Source organism: Corvus moneduloides, chromosome 1 (assembly GCF_009650955.1).
Source record: "Corvus moneduloides isolate bCorMon1 chromosome 1, bCorMon1.pri, whole genome shotgun sequence".
Classification (NCBI taxonomy): domain Eukaryota; kingdom Metazoa; phylum Chordata; class Aves; order Passeriformes; family Corvidae; genus Corvus; species Corvus moneduloides.
The window spans coordinates 164,857,686-164,878,225 of NC_045476.1; the positions used below are offsets into that span (position 1 = coordinate 164,857,686).

At 50.7% G+C, this 20,540-nt stretch overlaps 1 protein-coding gene across 1 annotated transcript; it reads right to left on the reverse strand.

Annotated features, from left to right (window-relative positions):
• Window positions 1-9,478: 9,478 nt before the first annotated feature.
• On the reverse strand, window positions 9,479-18,677 carry LOC116435347 (lymphocyte antigen 6E). Its single transcript, XM_032091636.1, has 3 exons — window positions 18,550-18,677; window positions 13,959-14,078; window positions 9,479-12,918 (listed from the first exon to the last, which is right to left on the reverse strand). The coding sequence occupies exons 1-3, from the start codon at window positions 18,599-18,601 to the stop codon at window positions 12,710-12,712; spliced, it is 381 nt and encodes a 126-aa protein (XP_031947527.1). The 5' UTR covers window positions 18,602-18,677; the 3' UTR covers window positions 9,479-12,709.
• Window positions 18,678-20,540: the final 1,863 nt, after the last annotated feature.

Consider the following 20,540-nt stretch of genomic DNA (forward strand, 5'->3'; position numbering starts at 1 on the left):
AATGTTTTGTCTTTTATGCACATGCTGTGCTGCTGCTTTGCAGGACTGGCGACTCACCAAAAAAAAATAACAAGAAATAATGAGAACCTTCAAATATTGTTTTGTTGAATTCCTTTTATTATTTTGTAGCAAACCACAACCTGTTCTGGTGGGGGGGGTCCCACCAATTACAGAAAAAAAAATTAAAAAGACACAATCTGCATAAATCTGCCTCATCACAAGATGCCTTTAAAAAATAATAGACAATTTTGAGAGTATCTGCTTAAAGGGAAATTAATACAACAATTCTCCACATATCAGATGAGTTTGTTGTCATAAATAAAAGGAAAAGTTCAGCCAAATGTTTACTTCCCATCCTGGGAATCCTGTGCCAAACCCTTTTCCTGTCCTACCTCGCCAGCTGAGGCAGTCTCAGGATGGAGGCATCTTCACCAGACCTGCCTCAGTTGCATCCAGCCTGGAAATCTCCAAATCCCACAACCTCCCAGGTCCTATTCCAAGTCCTAAAATTCCTCATCCACCTCCAGGGCAGAGTTTCAGGAACTAAGGGCTGCAGGCACTGAGAGCCTTCTTGACTTAATTATTTTGAACTCTCATTCATTATTCTAATCAGCTCTTGATGTATCTCCTATGAATCCCAAATTTCCAGAGCAGGCAGACGCAGGAGCAAAAGATGGGACTGGATTTAAGGGTGGAGGGGTGCTGACATGACACTGTCATCTCCTAGTGCTAAGTTTTTGTGGGAAGAGGACTTAAAGATCATCCCATTCCCTACCCTGCCATGGGCGGAGACACCTTCCACTATCCCAGGTTGCTCCAGACCCCATCCAACCTGGCCTGGGACAGTTCCAGGGATGGGGCAGCCACAGCTTCTCTGGGAACTGCATTCCAGGGCCTCACCACCCTCACAAGGAAGGATTTCATCCCAATATCCCATCTATCCCTGCCCTCTGGCAGTGGGAAGCCATTCCCTGGGTCCTGTCCCTCCATCCTTTGTCCCAAGTCCCTCTCCAGCTCTCCTGGAGCCCCTTTAGGCACTGGAAGGGGCTCTGAGGTCTCCCCAGAGCCATCTCTTCTCCAGGCTGGACATTCCCAGCTCTCCCAGCCTGGCTCCAGAGCAGAGGGGCTCCAGCCCTTGCAGCAGCTCCGTGGCCTCCTCTGGACTCGCTCCAGCAGCTCCACGGGTCAGGGATGATGAAAGGCACTCACAGAAGCTGCAAGGATGGGTTACTCTGAGCACTGAACTGCTGCTGGGCAGATGCCAGGGATTAAGTCACCATGAATTTCACCTCTGGGACATCACAGTCCCCACCTGTCTCTCACAGAAACCAAAATTCTCTGGAGATGAGATTCTTGCACCAGAAAGAGAGGAATTAAATCGGTATCCCTTCCCTTCTCCATCTCCTCCATTGATGAGGAACATCTTTAAAAGTTAAAGAGAAAGCTGGAAAAGCAAAGTAAAAAATAAAGAATGCCAAGCCTGACTCTGGCCTACCCCTGTGAATAAGAAGTCAGGAATCCAACCCTGTAGCTCTTTTAGAGCCATTTTCACTAAGGCACCCCTCATTAGCTCATTAGTCACAGCAGCCTTATTCCTCCTAATTGATTTTACTATAATTCCCTACAATGTATGGCCAGGATCCAACATGTCTCTGCCTGGCTCAAAAACTATTACATTGACACAGCTTTGGAGAAAACTCATACCTCTCCCAAGCCTCTGGAGCATGTGAAGGTCGGGTGATTCCCATAACTGAACTTCTGGGAGGTGCCCTCAGGGATAGGACATGTGTCCTCTCGGTGGGACAAGCCACAGGCTCAGAGAGCAGAGAGTTGTGGCTTTCACACCTGGGAGCAGGTGGGTCTGACACAGATTGGAGCTGCAGATGGATGCAAGAAGTTTGGCTGCTCTCTCCACGCTGGTTTCCCCCTCAGCACTGAAATGGGTCAAGGAATCATGGAATGGTTTGTGTTGGAAGGGACCTTCAAGATTATCTCGTTCCAAATCCCTGCCATGGGCAGGGACACCTCTCACTATCCCAGTCTGCTCCAGACCCCATCCAACCTGGACTTGAAGGGATGGGGCAGCCACAGCTTCTCTAGGAATTTCATTCCAGGGCCTCACCACCCGCCCAGGGAAGAATTCCTTCCCAATATCCCATCTAACTCTGCCCTCTGGCAGTGGGAAGCCATTCCCTGTGTCCTGTCCCTCCATCCCTTGTCCCAAGTCCCTCTCCAGCTCTCCTGGATCCCCTTTATGTGGAAATACTCACAGCACACTTAGCCGGCTAGGCTCTCAGTTCAGTGCCTCAGAAAGCCCTGAGCTGCCTAGAGACACTGCACAGGCGATCCAGCACTTTAGTAGCTCCAAAAGCGGCAAGTGGTAGCCACAACGCTAATACCACGAGCAGGAGCAAAGAGGTAGAAATGCAGCCCTCGCTCTATGCTTTAATCCTGCTGGTACATTGTGCTAGGTCCGAGACAGAAACACACACAAGCTGCTAGCAGAAGGGTAGCCAGAGCAAGAGAGGGCGGAGCCCCCTCGGCTCGTCTTTTATTCAGGGGAAGGGAAAGGGGAGATCTAGGGGTGGACCCAGGGTATCCAGCGAATCAGACTCTGCTTCGGTGTAAGATAAACAGAAATGCCCAATCAAAATTTATAAAGAAATAACATTTATTATGCGACCGAAATATCGGTTTCAAAAGCCACGATCGAGAAAAGCAGCACCGAGCCCAGGGTCGGAGCTGGGTGAACACGCATAGATCTGATCTCTATCGCACCAGACCTCCCAAGTTCACGACTGCTGCTTTGGCTGGTCCCTTCTTATACAGTTTTTGGGTAGAGTCCGAATTAATTCTATTCTTCTCGTATTCGTGAAGTTTTCTTGTCCTGGAGTTGGGCTGCACAAAGCCTTTCCTGGGTCTGATGAATTGTCCATCCTGGGTGATGAGTGGGCCATTTCTGCTGATGCATGGGCCATCTCTGGTTCCGGGAACAGTTATTTTTAGTTCCCAGAATGTCCGATTCCTTATCAGATGCGATGTAGATATCAGAGTGTGGTCATCAAGTCGTCATGGTGCAAATGTCCCGGTGATAAGATCCAACCCCACCTAGGTGGAATCCTCACTTATTGTGAAAGAAATACTTTTAGTGTTGTGAAATTTTTCTCTCAGCCAGGCTGGTGAAGGGATTTTGAAACTCGGTCTCTGTAGGGTCTGATTACATTCCAGTTTTATACATAATAGCACGAATTACGTACTTTATTTATAACAGGTGGAATCCGAGTTACTTTCAGTTTTACCCGCGCTTAGAACAGAGGGGGTTCAGAGCACATGGCAGGGACAGGTCCTGGCTTCTCTGACCAGTCTTGGGCCTGGCCGCACCTCAGGGGCAGGCAGCAACACCTTCAGGCGCTGGAAGGGTCTCTGAGGTCTTCCCGGAACCTTCTCTTCTCCAGGCTGGACATTCCCAGCTCTCCCAGCCTGGCTCCAGAGCAGAGGGGCTCCAGCCCTTGGAGCATCTCCATGGCCTCCTCTGGGCTCGCTCCAGGAGCTCCACGTCCTTGTGCTGAGGCCCTCGGAGCTGGACACAGAACTCAGGTGGGATCTACAGGGAGTGGAGCAGAGGGAGGGAATCCCATCCCTGGACGTGCTGGTCACACTCCCTTTGATGCATCCCAGGGTTCTGTTGTCTCCTGGCTCCAACAGAGACCTGAGGGAATGTGATTAAAGCCAGACTCGGGGCAGACAGGCCAGACCACCCCACAAAGGGTTCCTAAACTCTGCTCCTCATCCCAGATTCCCACCAGACCTCACAGTATCCCTGTCTCTGCCCCAGCCATGTGCTGTGAGCTGCACCTGAGGCTCAGATGCTTTGGATGTTCCCCAGGACAAGAAGGCAGGAACAAGATGATTTATTTCTATAAGGAGTCCTGTTCTCTCCAGGTAATCATTCACCCGCCTTTTTATTTTTTTTCCTAACCTGTTTTTCTCCCTCTCTGAATTCCATGCAGGTACCTCTTATCTCCAGGTTATTATTTAGATTAACCTCTGTGTAGCTCTTAACTCTTTCCAGGTGAGACCTTCACGTCCATCGCTTCCCTGGCCAGTGGCCAGCACATGGATACAGTGATTCCATGGGGGAATCCTGGAGGAGTTAATAATTCCTAAAGTGTATTTATGATGTACATAGGAAGGATCGATCATGTATTTATAACTAGTGGGAATTTTAATTCCTTCCCTATCAATTTTTTTCTAGCTCCCTTTTGCTCTTTTTGCTTCCAAGCTGAGAAATTCTCCTTTCCTGTCAACTCTGACCAAGGCAGCAATCACTTATTTGGAGATGATTTGCTCCATCCAGCCTTTCCAAGGCATTGTTAATGATGCAGGAATGTAAATCACTCACTCGGTGTAGCTGTCACCCACCTTAATTATCCCCTGCCTTCGTTCCAGGCTTAATCCAAGGAAGAGGAGATACTTTCCTACTTGAGTCACTTCTCTCGTTGACCCAGAAGGGAAGAACAAGGACAACACGTGTAAAACACTAAATAACCCGACTGAAAAGTACCAGCTTTGCCTCCAGGCCCTCTTCATCTCCCTCTAATCCTGCAGAGCTTGGCATTGGAGCTGGAAATATCCACGGTTTTGGCTGCTGGGAGCTGCCCGAACCAGTAGAAAACTTAAATGAAGATTCCACTGCCCAAGTGAGAGGCTCGGTGTATCCTGCACCAAAAGGTTTGGTCTCCAGATGCTTGAAGATTTCAGGAAGATGTTTCTGATCCCAAAGCTTGTGGCTCCCAGAGCATTTCTCCCTGGGAAAGGTGAGGAAAACAACACTTCTCCTATGAGGAAAGGCTGAATTAGGATTGTTCTGCCGGGAGAAGAGAAGGCTCTGGGGACACCTCAGAGAGGCCCCTTCTGGTGCCTAAAGGGGCTCCAAGAGAGCTGGAGAGCGACTTTGGATAAGGGCCTGGAGTGGCAGGACAAGAGTCAATGGCTTCACAATAAAAAAAGGTTGCTGGGAATGTGAAGCTTGTTCCAGCTGTCTGGAAAAGGCCTTATCTACTTCCATCTGATCAGGCTGTTATCAGACACCCACAACACCACTACCTGTCCTGATCTGCCCCCTCTCCCTGCCCAGCCAGAGCCCAGCCATGGCAGAACTCAATTCTCTGAGCTATCCCACCATGTCCCTGCGATTCCCAACATTTTGTGTGGTTTGGAACATGGATTTAACCCCAGGCAACACGAGGAGTTATGAGACAGATGGATTTGTTCAGCCTGGAAAACAGGCCGGGAAGGGAGGGCTCAGGGGGCCCCACAGCATCTGCCATGGAAAAGGGTCAAAGAGAGGTCTGGGCTGGATTTATTCCTCATCCACAAGTTCCAAATGAACTCCTTTCTCCATCATGTCCCTTAGGAGAAGGGGCTTGTGGTCCTGGAATGGCAACACTCCCATCCCAGTACATCCCAAGGGAAGCACTGGCAGAACTGGGACCTGCCGCTGCCACCTCCTGACAAGAGAGAAAAATGCAAATCCGTCCTCCCGGCCCATTTCCTAAGGAAGAAAGGAATTTTCAGGATCGTTTTCGGTATTTTTAAATTCTCACTGTTCCCAAAATTCATGGTTTGCAGTCACGTGGTTCCAACCAGCTTGAGGATGAGAAACCTCCAGGCGAAAATAAAATAAGGAGAAAAATTCAGTTTATTTAAATCACCTTGAACAAACCAGCAGCTGAATTCCAACAGGAGTAGCTCCACCTTGTCATTATAAAGAACCTGAGTGGTCAGATGCAAGGTGCCACCATCGTTTATCTACTGACTGAATTGAACCTGAATTTTTTTTGGCATCTTTCCTTCCATAGTTTGGTGCTAAATGGGTGCTGCTGCTGCTGGAACCAGCAGGTTTAACTGGTCTGAGCTCAGGTGCAAAACTCAGCCTCTGGAGCGACAACGGGTGAGTGAATCCCCACAATCTGTGCAATGAGAGATGGAATCTGAGCCGGGAGCACTTGGCACCTGTGGAAAACACCTGATTTAGCTCTGGGTGACAAAGTGTGACAAGAATCCGTGTGACATTCAACCCACCCAGCTGTTGGTGTTAATTGGCGTGGAGCAGAGAGCACGGAGCTACTCACACCTCTCCCCCCAGCAGTTTGGGGCTACTCACACCTCTCTCCCCAGGAGTTTGGTGCTGTTTGTGTTACATTTCCATGCAGCTTTAACTCCTATGCAAAGAACAAGTTATTAATGTCAGCTCGGGTGGCTGAGTATCCCAGGAAAGGTCAGATCATGGAGACGTTGTGCAATGCCTTAAATCTCTTCTTCTGGGGAGGTGATAAGCAGGAATGTTGGAACATGTTCCCACAGCCACGTAAAGCACCTCCCATCTTTCCAGCCCCCCTCCCATCTTTCCAGCCTCCTCCCATCTTTCCAGCCCCCCTCCCATCTTTCCAGCCTCCTCCCATCTTTCCAGCCCCCCTCCCATCTTTCCAGCCTCCTCCCACCTTTCCAGCCTCCTGGCGCCTGGGGGTGCCATTCCCCCTTTGCCCCCATGATCTCTCAAAATCCATGGGATGGAGAGAAATGAAGCAGGAGGAAAGGAGGTGGAGAGGGTCAGCACTGGCAGGAAGGTGGAGCTCTTGATTCAGCTGCTTTTTTTTTGCCTTCCTTTAGCACCGCTCCAGTTCTAAATTCCAAACTCTCTCCCTACACACCTTTCTTGACTCCTCCACGTCAAAACACCCAAATGAATCAGCTTTCTGGAGACTCCTCTTCAGCTCCAGAGCTTTCTCCTCCTCCGAAACCTGTATTTGCCCTGGATAGAGAGGAGGCCTGTCCAGAGGAACAGCAAAGGGTAGGATATAACCCCCCTACTCTGCCCTCATGAGATCCCACCAGGAATACTGCATCCAGCTCTGGAGTCATAAGCACATGGATGACAGGAACCTTCTGGAGCAGGTCCAGAGGAAGCCACAGAGATGCTGCAAGGGCTGGAGCCCCTCTGCTCTGGAGCCAGGCTGGGAGAGCTGGGAATGTCCAGCCTGGAGAAGAGAAAGATCCAGGGAGACCTCAGAGATCCTTCCAGTGCCTAAAGGGGATCCAGGAGAGCTGGAGAGGGACTTAGGACAAAGGATGGAGGGACAGGACAAAGGGAATGGCTTCCCACTGCCAGAGGACAGGGTTCGATGGGATATTGGGAAGGAATTATTCCCTGGGCGGGTGGTGAGGCCCTGGAATGGAATTTCTAGAGACGCTGTGGCTGCCCCATCCCTTCAAGGCCAGGTTGGATGGGGTCTGGGGCAGCCTGGGATAGTGGAAGGTGTCCCTGCCCATGGCAGGGGGTTGGAATGAGATGATCTTGAAGGTCCCTTCCAACACAAACCATTCCAGGATCCTATGATGTGGAGGCCAGAATTTTCCCACTTCAGACCCGTTTGGTGTCTCCCACCCTGGAATGATCAGGACAACCTTGGGATGCCAGTGAGGAACATCTGCAGAGCAAACAGGAGATGTGGCACCATTTCCCTCAACTTTCCAAACAACTGAAATACAGAAAAGTCCATCCTGGGCCTGTGCAGAGACAGGCAGATCCTTAGGGAGTAGCAGGAGCTGGGACATGGGCGACAGTGTGAGGAGAAATGATGGGAATGCCAGGCAGGAGCGAGGTGCAGGTTTCTCCCGGCTGTGCAATGTCCCCCAGCCCCCAAAATAGTCCCAATCCCAAAAATCACTTGCAAGTCACGCTGAAAAATATGGGTTGCAAGGAGGGAGGGCAGTGAAAATAATCCCTTCCCAGGAAGGAGATAATCCAGGCTGGGATTTTCCAGAGAAAAGGAAAGATATTTCTGTGTGTTTCAAAGAAACTCCCAAGCCCATCACTGTTATTCTGCATTTGTTTTACATTCTCCAGGGAATATAATCCCCTTCTCCCATGGGATCCAACTGGGATCCCCAGAAAATCTTTAAACAAAAATTAGGATTACACAATTTGGCAGAGCTGAATGTTGGGAGAGCAGAACGGAGTCTCCAGAGCACCCAGCCCTGTGTCCGTGTGTGCATCTGTCCGGAGGCAGGAGCGGGCTCGGGTCCCTGGGAGTGCAGGAAGAGGAGCAGCTGCCCAGGGACACCCACACAGGGCCCTTTCTGTGCCCAAAATAGACACCCTCTCCCACAAGGAAGAGTGCAGGCTCCAAGGCCAAATCCCATCTCCATTCCCGGCAGGGTCACGGGCAAGCCAAGGATATTTATGAGCTATTGAAGGCAAAGACAATCCCTGTTCTTTATCCATCCCCAGGAAGAGATTCCAATGGCCTTGAGATGAAATGTCAGAATTTAACCCTCCTTTAGTCCCTAAATTCAGCCTACTTTTTTTATCCAGCCCACAACCCACAGCCCTGAGCTTGGAATCCAATCCAGGCACTTTTCTTCCACACAAAACAAGATTTAATATCTGTAATATCTGCAGAACCACCCAAAAACATCCTTCCAAGTGGGTTTTTTTTTTATTAATTCCATATATTTTTTTATTAGAGTATAAGAAACAAGATGGAACATACACTTCACTTATACTTAGGTTAATATATTTAAAGGGATGGATGCTTCTTTATCCCATTTACCCTGTTACAATAAAGATAATACACAGTTACAAATCTCACAGATAGGGATTAGTAAAATCAGCATTTCAGGGAAACCACCTCGGATCATCCAACAAAGCTGAAATAAAACGTGCCAACTTTTTTTTTTTCCCCTGCAACATTTTATTGGCTTCATATATTTTCATTTGATGAACCAGGAGGATTAGGGCTGGGAAGAAGTGTTCCCATGGAAAATGTTGGAGCTGGGAAGGCTCTTAAGCCTTTTATTTCTCAATTTCCACTCTCAGAGAGCAAAGCTGGACGAATTAAAACCTTCAATCTGTCTCTGCTGATGATGATTCTCTGCTTTGGGTGCAATTATTTGGTTTGAGGCAGCTCGTCCTCCTTGATTTTGGAGATCTGGGCTTCAAAGTTCCTCCACCAAGTCCGGCAAAAGCCAGTAGGTGGCAGGACCAACCCAGGGCTTCTCCTCCCTGGGCACCATGGGCATTCCCAAAATACAAAATTGGGCGTTTCTGTTCCCATTCCCGTTCCACAGCCTCAGACAGGGGTGAAATAACTCCTTCAGGATCAAGGATCCAGAGCCACCTTCATCCCAAACAGAGACCCACAGGAGCAAGAGACTTGGGATAGGGCCCTAAACCTCCAGGCATCCAGGCGTGCACCACATCTGCTTTTTCCAGAGGGCCCGGATCCTATGACCCATCCCATGGACACACATGCACACCACCAGCGCTTCCCTCCGGGGTGGTGGCAAATAAAGCCCCTGGGAGACAAATCCCTTCAAAAAACCCCAACTTGAGTAAATCAACACCAATCCAGGACATCCTTGGAGTAGCAAAGTGGATCCTTGGAGTAATAATTAAGCAACCAATCATTTGTTCTGTTGGAGCAAGGGAGTCACGTCACATTTGCGGTTTCCAAAAAGAAATTTTGCCCTTAAAAAAAAACAATTCTCAAAACCAGCTGGAAGAACCATGCTCATTTTGGCAAACTGCAAACCCCCAGATCCTGGGTGGGAAGGATTTTGAGCATTTTTAGACAATCCACAAAAATTCAAGCCCTTCGTGGGTAGTGGGAGATGGCAGCAGTTGCTGGTGAATTACAGCCATTCCCAGGATGGAAGCACTGAAACCATTTTCTCGGGAACACGCTCCGAAGTGGGCAGGTATTTCACTTAACTCTTAAATTTCCACTAGAAACACTTCCAGGATATTTTATGCTTCTAGGGAGCCAAACCTCCTCCCCTCATAACCTCTTGTCTTGTCAGAACAGGTGAATACCTGAGTTTTCTGCTCAGATTTTGATCTCTGAATTCCACAGTCCACAGAAACACATCCAAAGCACTTCAGGGCTGTCCCACCACAGCCCTCAAATTCCAAATCTAGCATTTGGTTTAGCAACCCACCAGTGTGAACACTTAACGAATCCTGTGTTTTCCTACTTATTGTCTTATTATTAATGGTTTGAATCACTTCACCTGCCCCTTTTTAGGCCCGGGTTTTACAACGGACGAGGTTCTCACCAGGTTTGTCATTCTTAGGATTTAGGGGCAAAAATAAACCTAGAGTAGGACCAGGAACAGCGAGAGTTGGCACAATTGATGAGAAAGTGCTTGGGATTCAACTGTGACAAGCTGTCACTCCCTCCCTCTCTCAAACACACATGGATCTATCCAAGAGATCTTTGCCAGGAAAGGAAAAACTGAAAATATCCCTTTTTTCCATGCTCTAGATTGGAGCACATGGGAAGGAAGAGACAAAAAGAGAGCGAGGAGGAAAAACAAATCGCCATGTGAAATTTATCCAACCAACCCTCAGCTCAGTCCCCTGGCAATTCCATGAACATAATTTGTTATTTATCGGGATAAACCGCCTCTGGATGCTGCTCCCACCGGCCTTTGCTCCCTGGCGCAACCAAATCCCTGGCACCAGCTGAGGAATACTGAGATAGGAAGGAGATGGCCCTTGGAGGAGACAACCAGGGCCCTTGGAGGAGACAACCAGGTCTTCAGCCCAGGGGGTTGTCCACTATGGCATCCTCAGGATCCTCATAAAGGCATGGATGGACATCAGGACACAGCTGATGGCTTTGAAGTTCAGCTCTTTGCTAAAGGCAATTGAGGCCCAAGCCAACCCCAAAACCTTTTTCAAGGCAGCCAGAAAAGACAGAGCCCCCTAAATCCAAGGTAGAGCACTCTGGGTGCCACCTCAGTGTCACGGCAAGTGCTGAGGGACAAATGAACCCAAAAACAGAGGTTTTGAACCCTCTTGGGAAGAAGGCTGAGGCACAGGGAAGCTGGGGAATATTCACCTCAGTTTAGGAAGTTTTTTCCCAATTTTCCCTGTGCTCCACATGCATAGCAGAGGTTTGTGGGGCACCTCGGGCCCCGAGGTCCCAGGAGGATGCATTATCCAAAGCAAGGCACATCCAAGGACCAACACAATTGATGCATTCTTCCCACATTAACCACTAAATTGCAGGTCACATCCCACTGACCCATCCCTCCTGCTGGAAAAGCTGTCATTAACATCTGTGTTGCTTTAATTAAAAGAGGGGGAGAAGGGAGGGGGGGTAGCGAAGCCCATGAAACCACTTTTGTTACAAATATTTCTGTACAACTGCAACCACCTTTCATTTATCACTCCTTGAAGAGGGGACAGAGGTGGAACTGAAGGTTTGTGGAGCTTTTGTTTGGGTTTTGACACAGAATAGGAGAAGCGGGTACAAGGCATGGCTAAAATGTGCCAACACCTGGGTTTTGCTGCTAGAAATAGGAAAAAAAGCCCAGGGCACCTCTGATCCATCAGTGGAAGTGACAAAAAGCTTGAACTTGGTGGTTTAAGGCTGAATTTTGGCTTGGTTTGTGTCAAGCAGGTCCACAGGCAAGCAGAGTAGGCAGCACAGATGACACAGAGAGGGCAGGAGGACACAACTCCCATGGGACAGCTGAGAACTTCTAGGAAAAACCTTGCCAAAACACCTGGGAAGATCCTGGGAGCTGAGGGACAGCAGATGTGGAAGGCTGGGTGGTGAAGTCACCTTCAGCAGTTCATGGGCACCATCAGGCATTGAAGGCTGGACCTAAAGATGTGGGTATTGACATCTCCTCTGACCTCACCAAATTTTTCAGACCTGTTGTCCTTGGTCATTCAGGTATCGCCATTGTTGTGGTCACCATGACAAGTCCAAAGTGGGGAAACTGAGGCACCAAGTCTTTGTAAAATGCAGATTCACTTTTAGAAGTCCTGCTCACAAGGTGATTGCTCCATTAGGGTTGACTCAGACCACAAAACCTGGCTTTTATCCCTAAAATGCACCTGGAAAAAGTCATTCCCAAGGGTGGTGGGACAAGCTGGCCCAGAGGTGTTTATCAGGAATGACGGCAACAGGGAGAAGATGGATTTGCTGCTCACAGCTGGAAAGGATGTGGAGATGAAGCACCCAAAAGCTGCTCGAGAGGGTGAGGGACCCTCATGCTGGGTACAATATTGGGATTTTCCAGAAAACAGTTCTTAATCCCTGGAGCAAGGAAACACACACACGTCCCATCTCAGGTAACAACAGGAGCAAGTTTATTCAGGTCTGGCACTTACAGAACTTGGAAGGACAAGGTACACGGCATTGGTTTTCCAGAAAAGTCAGCCCAGGATCAGAAGAAATGAAATTATTTTATAAAAAGAGACTGCAGCTGCGAGGGCCGGGAATGTGTCTCCCTTTGGATCCCGCATTCCCGCTGCCCGTGCCACCCATGTGCTGGAGCAGACCTGGTGGTGCCTGGGGTGAGTCTGTTCTCAGCGAGTCCTAGCCTGGTTTTAACCAACCTTAGAAATGGGGGGTGAGGGGGGGTTATTAATAGGTAGAAAAAGCAGAAACCCTTCCAAAATTATCCACCTTGGCCGAGGAGGAGTGAGAGTGCAGCGGGAGACGTCCACAGGAGGAGGAGAACAGCTCGGCCAAACCGCCCAGGTCTCCAATGCTTGGAAGAGCAAAAAGTCTGGGAAACAATCACCTTGGAAGCCTGCTGAGAAGTAGAGGATCTCCTTGCAGACAGCAACAGAGAAGATATTGGCTAACGAGACCCGTGGGAGGTGGCTCTTCCTCAGGCAGCCCCATCACTCGCGAGCCCGGAGGACGTAGATGAAGCTGACGAGAATTCCCAAGGCCAGGATCGTGTAACTGGCTCGGACGCTGCTGGAACCGCTGATGTTGCAGAGGAAGGAGTCGCAGCAGTAAACGGAGGCGGCTGCTATTCCCAGGTTGATCCCGGCACTGGGGCAGATGGGAGAGCATCCCTTCGAGATGGACTGGCCGGATTTGCCGCCTGGATATAAGGTTGGGGTGGAGAGGAAGAAAAAAAGACAGATTTAGGATGGTTTTTTGGGTTTCTGATCACCTGATCACCAAAGTGGCGCAGGCGGCATGGAGAGGATGAAGTGGTTCTCGGGAGACAGGAGCCCAGCCCATCTTATCACCTGTGATAAGCTCCCACAAACACCCCAGAGACCACACAACACCCCAGGGACACCCCTTTGGATCAGCCAATGTTCAGCCACAACAGCTCTGGTGAGGAATCCCAAAAATCCCTCTTGAGCTTTACTCTGGGCCTACTCAAGGGAGACAGGGAGCACTGGGGAGACACTTGGGAGCCAAGTCTGCTTTTCCAGAGAAGCACAGCCCACATTAAGAGGCAGGAAAGAGGAAACCATTAGCACTGGGCTAAGAAAGGAAGTTTATAAAAGCTCCCAGTCTCTGTTTGTGCACCTCTGACCCACCCACGCTGAAGACTCAGGCATGAAACTCCCCCTCCTTCTGCCAGGGAGAGCCAGAATGGGCTCTGGTTCCTGCGAAGGCACCAGGAGATCTGCTAGAGCATTCTGCCTCCCTCAGAGCAGCAGCTGGGAAGCACAGAACCCCCCAAATCTTCCCAGGCACTCAGGAAGGAAAGCCACAACCCTCCCTTCCCACCTTGTCCACGGAAAGTGAAGCAAAGGTGGGACTCAGGGACGAAGAACCCAAACAGGAGGCAAAAAAATCAGCAAGAATAGCAACCCTGGAGCTTCCCACGCAGGGAGCCTGCAGCATCCTCCACGCTTTCACTTATTCATCAGCAAACTCCCCGCCCCCAGCCTGAAATTCCCCCCGGACTCGCGGGCATCAGTGCAGGCACGTGGGCTTTAACGTGACTCCTCCTGGCAGCGCGTCCCTCGTATGAATTCCCGTGGGATGGTCCGACACTCAGTTGCTAAGCAGAACTTTCCCTTTTTTCCTCCCAGCCAGAGGAAAGCAAAGCCTCGCTGCAGCTCAGCAGGTGACCCAGGAGAGCAGCCAGGAGGGGCAGGAGGAGGTGCTGCCCGCACTCACCGAGTCCCACGCCGACGTACGTCGTCACGCAGTGGTTTTCATTCTCGCCACACTTGACAGGCTTCAGGCAGGCCCAGTTGGAGGAGGCATCCGAGCAGGAAAAGCAGATGAGCGTGTGGGCTGCAAGAGAAAGGCAAACCTCGCTTAGGGGCTGCTGGGGAGACCTCCTCATTTGGAGGTCCCCATCTCTGTCACACGGGATGTCCCGCATCCGGCCACAGCCACGCTTTCTGTTTCAGTTTTGTCAACCTGCAATGTGGGGGGGTTTTTTCCCCAAAAAAATTGGCCAAGTGAATGGTTCAAGCCTAGGGAATGCATTCCGAGCTCTTATCAGCTAAAGCTGGTACAACCACAGCCTGGCACTTTCTGTCACCCCTGTTTGCACCAAGAACGTGTTCCAGCTGCAGCTGCCAACTGGAAACCAAACTCCAGAGGCAAATTTTTGAGGTTTTGGCTCATTCAGCTCAACCACCACGGACACAGTGTCCCTGCCTGGGCCAGGGGGGTTGGAACTGGATGATCTTTAGGTGCCTTCCAAGCGAAACCGTTCTGATTTTATGATTCTGTGACCCTGATGGGAAATGCTCCAGGTGTGACCACGGGTTCAAATTTCCCATGACCTGTCTTTGGGCACCCAGATCAGGCCATGCTTGAGCTGGAGCACCTGGTGGAAATGATTTCTCAGCAGAAAGCTCAAGACCTGCAAGGACTTGCACTGTCCCACTCCGCGGAGTCACAGCACTATAAAGGCAGCTTATTCATCCAATCTTTTTAATTTGGAGCAGGAGCATTAATTTGCATGTTCTCCTCCACGGCAGGTCCCCTAAAATTATAGAATCATGGAATCATTTCAGTTGGAAAAGAGTTCTGAGGTCATTGACTCCAACCATTAATCCAGCACTGCCAAATTCACCACTAAACCAAGTCTTTAAGTAACACAGCTGCACATTTCTTGAACACTTCCAGGGATGGTGATTCCACCACTGTTCCAATATTTGACCACCCTCTTCAGTGAAGAAATTTTTCCTCGTTTCCAAACTAAACCTCCCATGGAGCAACTTGAGGCCATTTATGGCTTATCCTACACCAGCAGGATGGACCAGCTGGCTCCCATCCCTCATCCCTCACAAAGAGGAATGATTGGAAAACAGCATTTGGGGTGGAAATTGGTTGTGGGGACAGCCTGGACCAGTGACTCAGCAGGGCCACGGGCACTTTGATCTCTGTATTTTACATACAAGAGCATCACATCCACGCTGCAGTTGTTGACCTACATACGCAGACAGATCAGGTCTGTTCCCAATGTTCCATGGATTTGGGATTTTGGAGCTCCCAGGCAGCCCTTCCACAAGGCACCACCTTTCCCCCTTCTGTGCTGATGGGATGAAAAACAGAGCGGGGGCTGATTCAGGGTGGGAAGTGCAAGGCGGTGCCATCGCTGCTCCCACCTCCTTCAGCCCTGCCACAAATGGATTATCAAAGAATCATGGAGTGGTTTGGGATGGAAGGAACCTTCAGGATCGTCCAGTTCCAACCTCCTGCCACGGGCAAGGACACCTTCCACTAGCCCAGGTTGTTCCAAGCCCCGTCCAACCTGGCCTGGAACATTTCCAGGGATGGGGCAGGCACAGCTTCTCTGGGAAACCTGTGCCAGGACCCCATCACCCTCACAGGGAAGAATTCCTCCCCAATATGCAACCTAAACCTGCTCTCTTTCAGTTTGAAGCCATTCCTGCTTGCCCTATCCCTGTAAAATAAATCCCTCTCCAGCTTTCTTGTAGACCCCCCTTGGAATATTTTCCTAAGGAAGTGAAGCGGGGAAAGCCCTGGGATGGGCTTCTTGAGGCTCAGCAGTTCCTGCCATGGATATTTTGAAGAATTATTTGGATAAATATTGCTTAGCATCTGTCCCACTCTGCCATGGGACGGCATGACATCTCAAGCTTCTTCTCATTCCTGTTTCTCTCAGGAAAATAAAAGGTTTCTACAAGAAAAATGAGAAAAAAAATAGCAATTGCTCTCAGAGGAATGACTTTTGAGCAGCCACAGCCAAGGAGGGGAAAGAAAACAAAATATAATCTCAGAGAAACAGATTAAAGTGGGTTAGTGGGAGATCCTGAATGTCACATCAGAGCAGCCAAACCTCTGCTTTGGAGTGGAAGCCAACACCACAACCCCCCAAGCAGGAATTTCCTGGCCTGGCTCACACATCCTCCAAGGATCCTCACTCTGGCAACAATCCCTACAACAAACCCGGGTTACCTGAGCACACCAACACAACCACCACAACTGACAGCACTGGGATTACAGGGCCACCAGCTGAGTCAAAACCTCCGGGAGAGATTCCTCAGTGGATTTCTGGATTTGGGAGAGGGGGAGGAGGATGGGACCAGCCACTGAGTCATTGCCGAGCCCATCCATGGGGTGGCCACAGCTCCATGTGGGACCTCGGAGTGAAGCCCAGCTCTGCTCCCAAGTCTCAGGTGACCTGTCCCAAACCCCTCACCTCACAACCACCTCGAGGAGGCAAATTGACTCATCTCAGGAATCTTCTGCAATCAGGAATGAAGTGGATTACAGGCTTCCTGTGGGCACTCTGGCAGGACAGACGTCTCCATATGTATTTGCTCGCTGCACTGAAGGCACGAGTGGTGCAATGCTGTTCATTAAAGGTTCCAGGAACAAACACACCAGAAATCTTTGGACATGACACAAAAGTGCTGTTGGGCATGAAATTCTCTGCCACGTGACTCAATCCATGCTCCTGCCACAGCACCTCCTACCTGTCCCCATGTTTTTCTTTGTCACACCTACCCATTAGCCCTTGTCTTAACAGAAAAAAAATCCTTCCAGAAGAGGCAGAGTTTAAGAACAGAAATATTCGGTCACTTTCTGCCCCCCCCAAAAAACACCCACTGCAGAGTTAGGAGAGCACAAACACGCTGAGTGGTTTAGACAAAAGGCACAAGAAGGGTGGCAGAATTAATTTCATGCAGCTGGAGACGGAGCAAAGAGTTGCAGCTCAAGGTTACAAGAAAAGAAAAAAAAAAAAGGAAAAAAAAAATCCCAAGACTGAACAATGCAAAAGAGAAGCCTTGTTTTCACCAGTGAAAGAAATTGAGTTTATTTGTTTGCTGCTCAGCTTCTCAGAGGAACAAAGAGCTCCCAAAACAGAGCAGGGTATTTGGGGGGAATTCCTTCAGATAAGGGGTTGAACCATTCTTACAAAGACAGGGAAAAAAAATGCCTTTAAAAGCCCACTCTGGAGCTTGGTAGCAGCAGGAAAATGCTGTTGCTTCAGCAGCTTTTCCACTTAGCCCCGATGCTGCTTTTCCATTCTCTTAAGGCAAAATCCTTATCAAGATCCATGTGCAAGATCTTTGAGCAGGGGGTAAAGCTCTTCTGTAAGATCCCCCCTGGATATGCTGGAAGTGTTTGGGGATAAAATCACCTGCAACAACCCCTTTTGCCTCGATAAAAACTTACTTTTAAAGCTGAAAGGGTTGTAGGGGTTTTTTTTTTGGGGGGGGTGATGGGGAATGAAACCCTTCACTGCTTTGGCCTGGCCAGCCCATCCTCCCAGCTGGAACTGAGCACAAGCCAGCTGGGCTCTGCCCGAGACTCCACGCTTCAATTGCCAGTCGCTTCCCGGATCCCACTGGGAAGGGGGAATGGGAAGGAAAGCAAACAGCCAGTTTCTTCTCAGCGGTGCCCTCAGAAAACAAGAAGGGACGCTGTTTGCAGAGCAGGGGCTGGGAGAGCTCAGAACTCTCCCGTTTGCTCTTTGTTTGGCTTCTCCAAGCAACGACATGTGTGGGAACAATACGTGGTTTTGCACGGCCCCATGGAGTTTGGATAGTCAGGGATGGAGTCGATGGGGAAGGTGGGGATGGCAGGCCCTGCGACTTGAGCAACTTGGCAGTCACATACAACACGAACCACGTTCTCCCCAGGCTCGGTGGCAGCCCCAGGATGCGCCCCACAGGGCATTTGTCCCTTAGGGGTCATCGCGCCACGCACCGGCCACCGCAGCCGGCCCAAGGATGCTCGGAGGGGGCAGCAGGAGCCAGAATCACGAGCGGCTCTGCCCTGACTTTGCTCCATCAGCCATTGCCAGGGCTGGGCTGCCTCTCCCCTCCACCTTCCTTCCCCTCGGCTGCATCTCAGTCCATCCCAGCGCCGTTATCCCGGCTCGCTGCGCCGAAAATGGGGAGCGGAGCCGGCCCTGCTCTTTGTTCGAGCTACAACTGGGAAAAGCTCCAGGATATCCACCCGCACAGCCGGAGATGCTCACATATTCATTCATACAGGCGGGGAAGCTCCGAAGTTCCTGCTTCAGGAGGGACACTGCTGCGAGGCAGGTCTTGGAAAGACACCCCCGCATCCCGCTCCGAACCATACCGCGGCTCAGCGCCGTGCCCCCAACCCCTCTTCAACCCTTATATCCCCTACAATCCTCCAACTTCCACAGCCCACCCTGCCACACGCATCACTCCCCCACCCCCCCAATCTGCTCTCAAACGCAGGGCTGGCGCGGGACCGGGGGACCTGGAGGGGAGGCGATGGTGGCGGGGGCATCCCCTTCCCTTACCTCTCTCCACGCACAGCACCGCGGCCAGCACAGCGAGCAGGAGCGCCTTCATGGTGCGGACGATACGGCCAGAGAGACGCGCAGGGCGGGCGGAGGAGCGCAGGCTGGCGGCAGGGCCGGGCGCCGGGGGTGGAGAAAGGGCGACGGCTCCGCCCCGCGGGCTGGGCCTGGCCCCCGCGCCGCCTCCCCCCCTCCACCTCCCTGGCCACGCCTAGTTTCTTTTCCCCGCTCGGGAGAACCGGGGCCGGGATAGGGCGCCGAATGTGTCGGCATGGCAGCGGCTGGCCGACGGGGAACAGAGCCAGCTTTCCCCTAGCCGTGCCGCAAAAGGCTTTTTCCAGCCCCCTTTCGGGTCCCCTCTGTTTCCCTGAAGGAAGAGACCGGAGCAGGGGGCCTGCCTGTATGCCGGACCCCACTCATCCAAGCGCAATCCTTCAAACTCAGCTTATTCTGGGATTCTGGGATTCTCTGACTTCCTCTACCCACATGACCTGCTGATTCCCTGCCTCACCCTCTTCCTCCATGCATCTCCTCTCACGGATCCCCTGAGCACACGCACATCCTCCTCCACACATTCGCAACCACCCTGTATACACACATTCCCCATATTCCTGCATGGATCTCCTGCAGGCGAGATTCCCTCGAATACAGAACCCGTCCCTGCATGCAACACCCCCTCTTCGTGTCTGACCCATCAGCACGCACAGCCCCCACTGAAGAGCCAAGCACATAAAGAACCAACTCCCCCATCTGTTTACCAGAGCCTAAATTGGATTAGGCATACAGGATTGGAAAGCTTGAAGAGCCCAGCAGCTGGGATGGCATGGGACAGCCTGGGCTGCTTGGCAAGATGAGTCTTCAGAGTGTAAATAAGTCCCCTGATGTTGGAGTGTCCCAAATTCAGTAGGTCCCACGGAAATAACTAAATCCTCTAGGAAACGGGCTGCAGGAGGGGCAGTGGGGGAGGGCCCCTGCGAAGCTGGCTGTCAGGAAAGCCTGGGAATGGAGGAGATGGCTGGTGAGCCAGCAGGAAACAAGCAGGCTTGACAAACTCTGTGCCACAGATGGGTTTAATTCTGCAGAGTCAGCATTTCTTGGCAAACGCATCTGTCAGAAGAAATTCCGGCTCCTGTCTTGTCGGAGGCATTCAGAGCAATCTGCTTGGGAAGCAAACCCATGCCTGCAAATCCCTGCTTCCCGTTTCTTACCTATGACTCACTTTTATTTGTCACTGCCAGGTATTCTAGCTGGAACTGACTTCCGAGCAGTTTCTGTGGGCTCGTATCTTCCACTGAAACAGGCTGCTGGGACAAACCAAATACTAAAAAAATGGGAAGTTTCAGCTTTGTGGTAACTCGAGGAATTGTAATTCAGACACATTTGCAAAACCCCTGTCTCATACAGACCAAGGAAGTAGATTTTGGTTGGATATTGGGAAGAAATTCTTCCCTGTGAGGGTGCTGAGGCCCTGGCACAGGTTTCCCAGAGAAGCTGGGGCTGCCCCATCCCTGGAAGTGTCCAAGGCCAGGTTGGATGGGGCTTGGAGCAACGTGGGATAGTGGAAGGTGTCCCTGCCCATGGCAGGGGGTGGAACAAGATGATCTTTCCAATCCAAACTTGGGATTCTGTGACACACTCTCCTCATTCCCAGGTGAAGAGTACAAGGATCTACAGCTTCCTGGTTTTCTCCCACACTTAAATTTAACATTATCAGCCCCTTTTTTTTCCTGGAGAGGGCCTGTCTGCTGATAAGAAGGAAGAGATAGGACCTAAGAGTCACAAAGGTCACAACCCAGCGTGGGATCTGGAGTCATCCCGGTCCTACTGGAATGGTTGGGTGGGAACAGCATTAATGACAGGATGCTGCAAAAGGAAGAGGTGGCCAGATCCAGCAGGGACCAGTTTTCTGTGGTGGAAATTACACCAGGTAAGGAAGGAAAGAAAGGCAAAGTCCTCCTTCTGAGGACTCGGTGATCCTTTTGGGTCCCTTC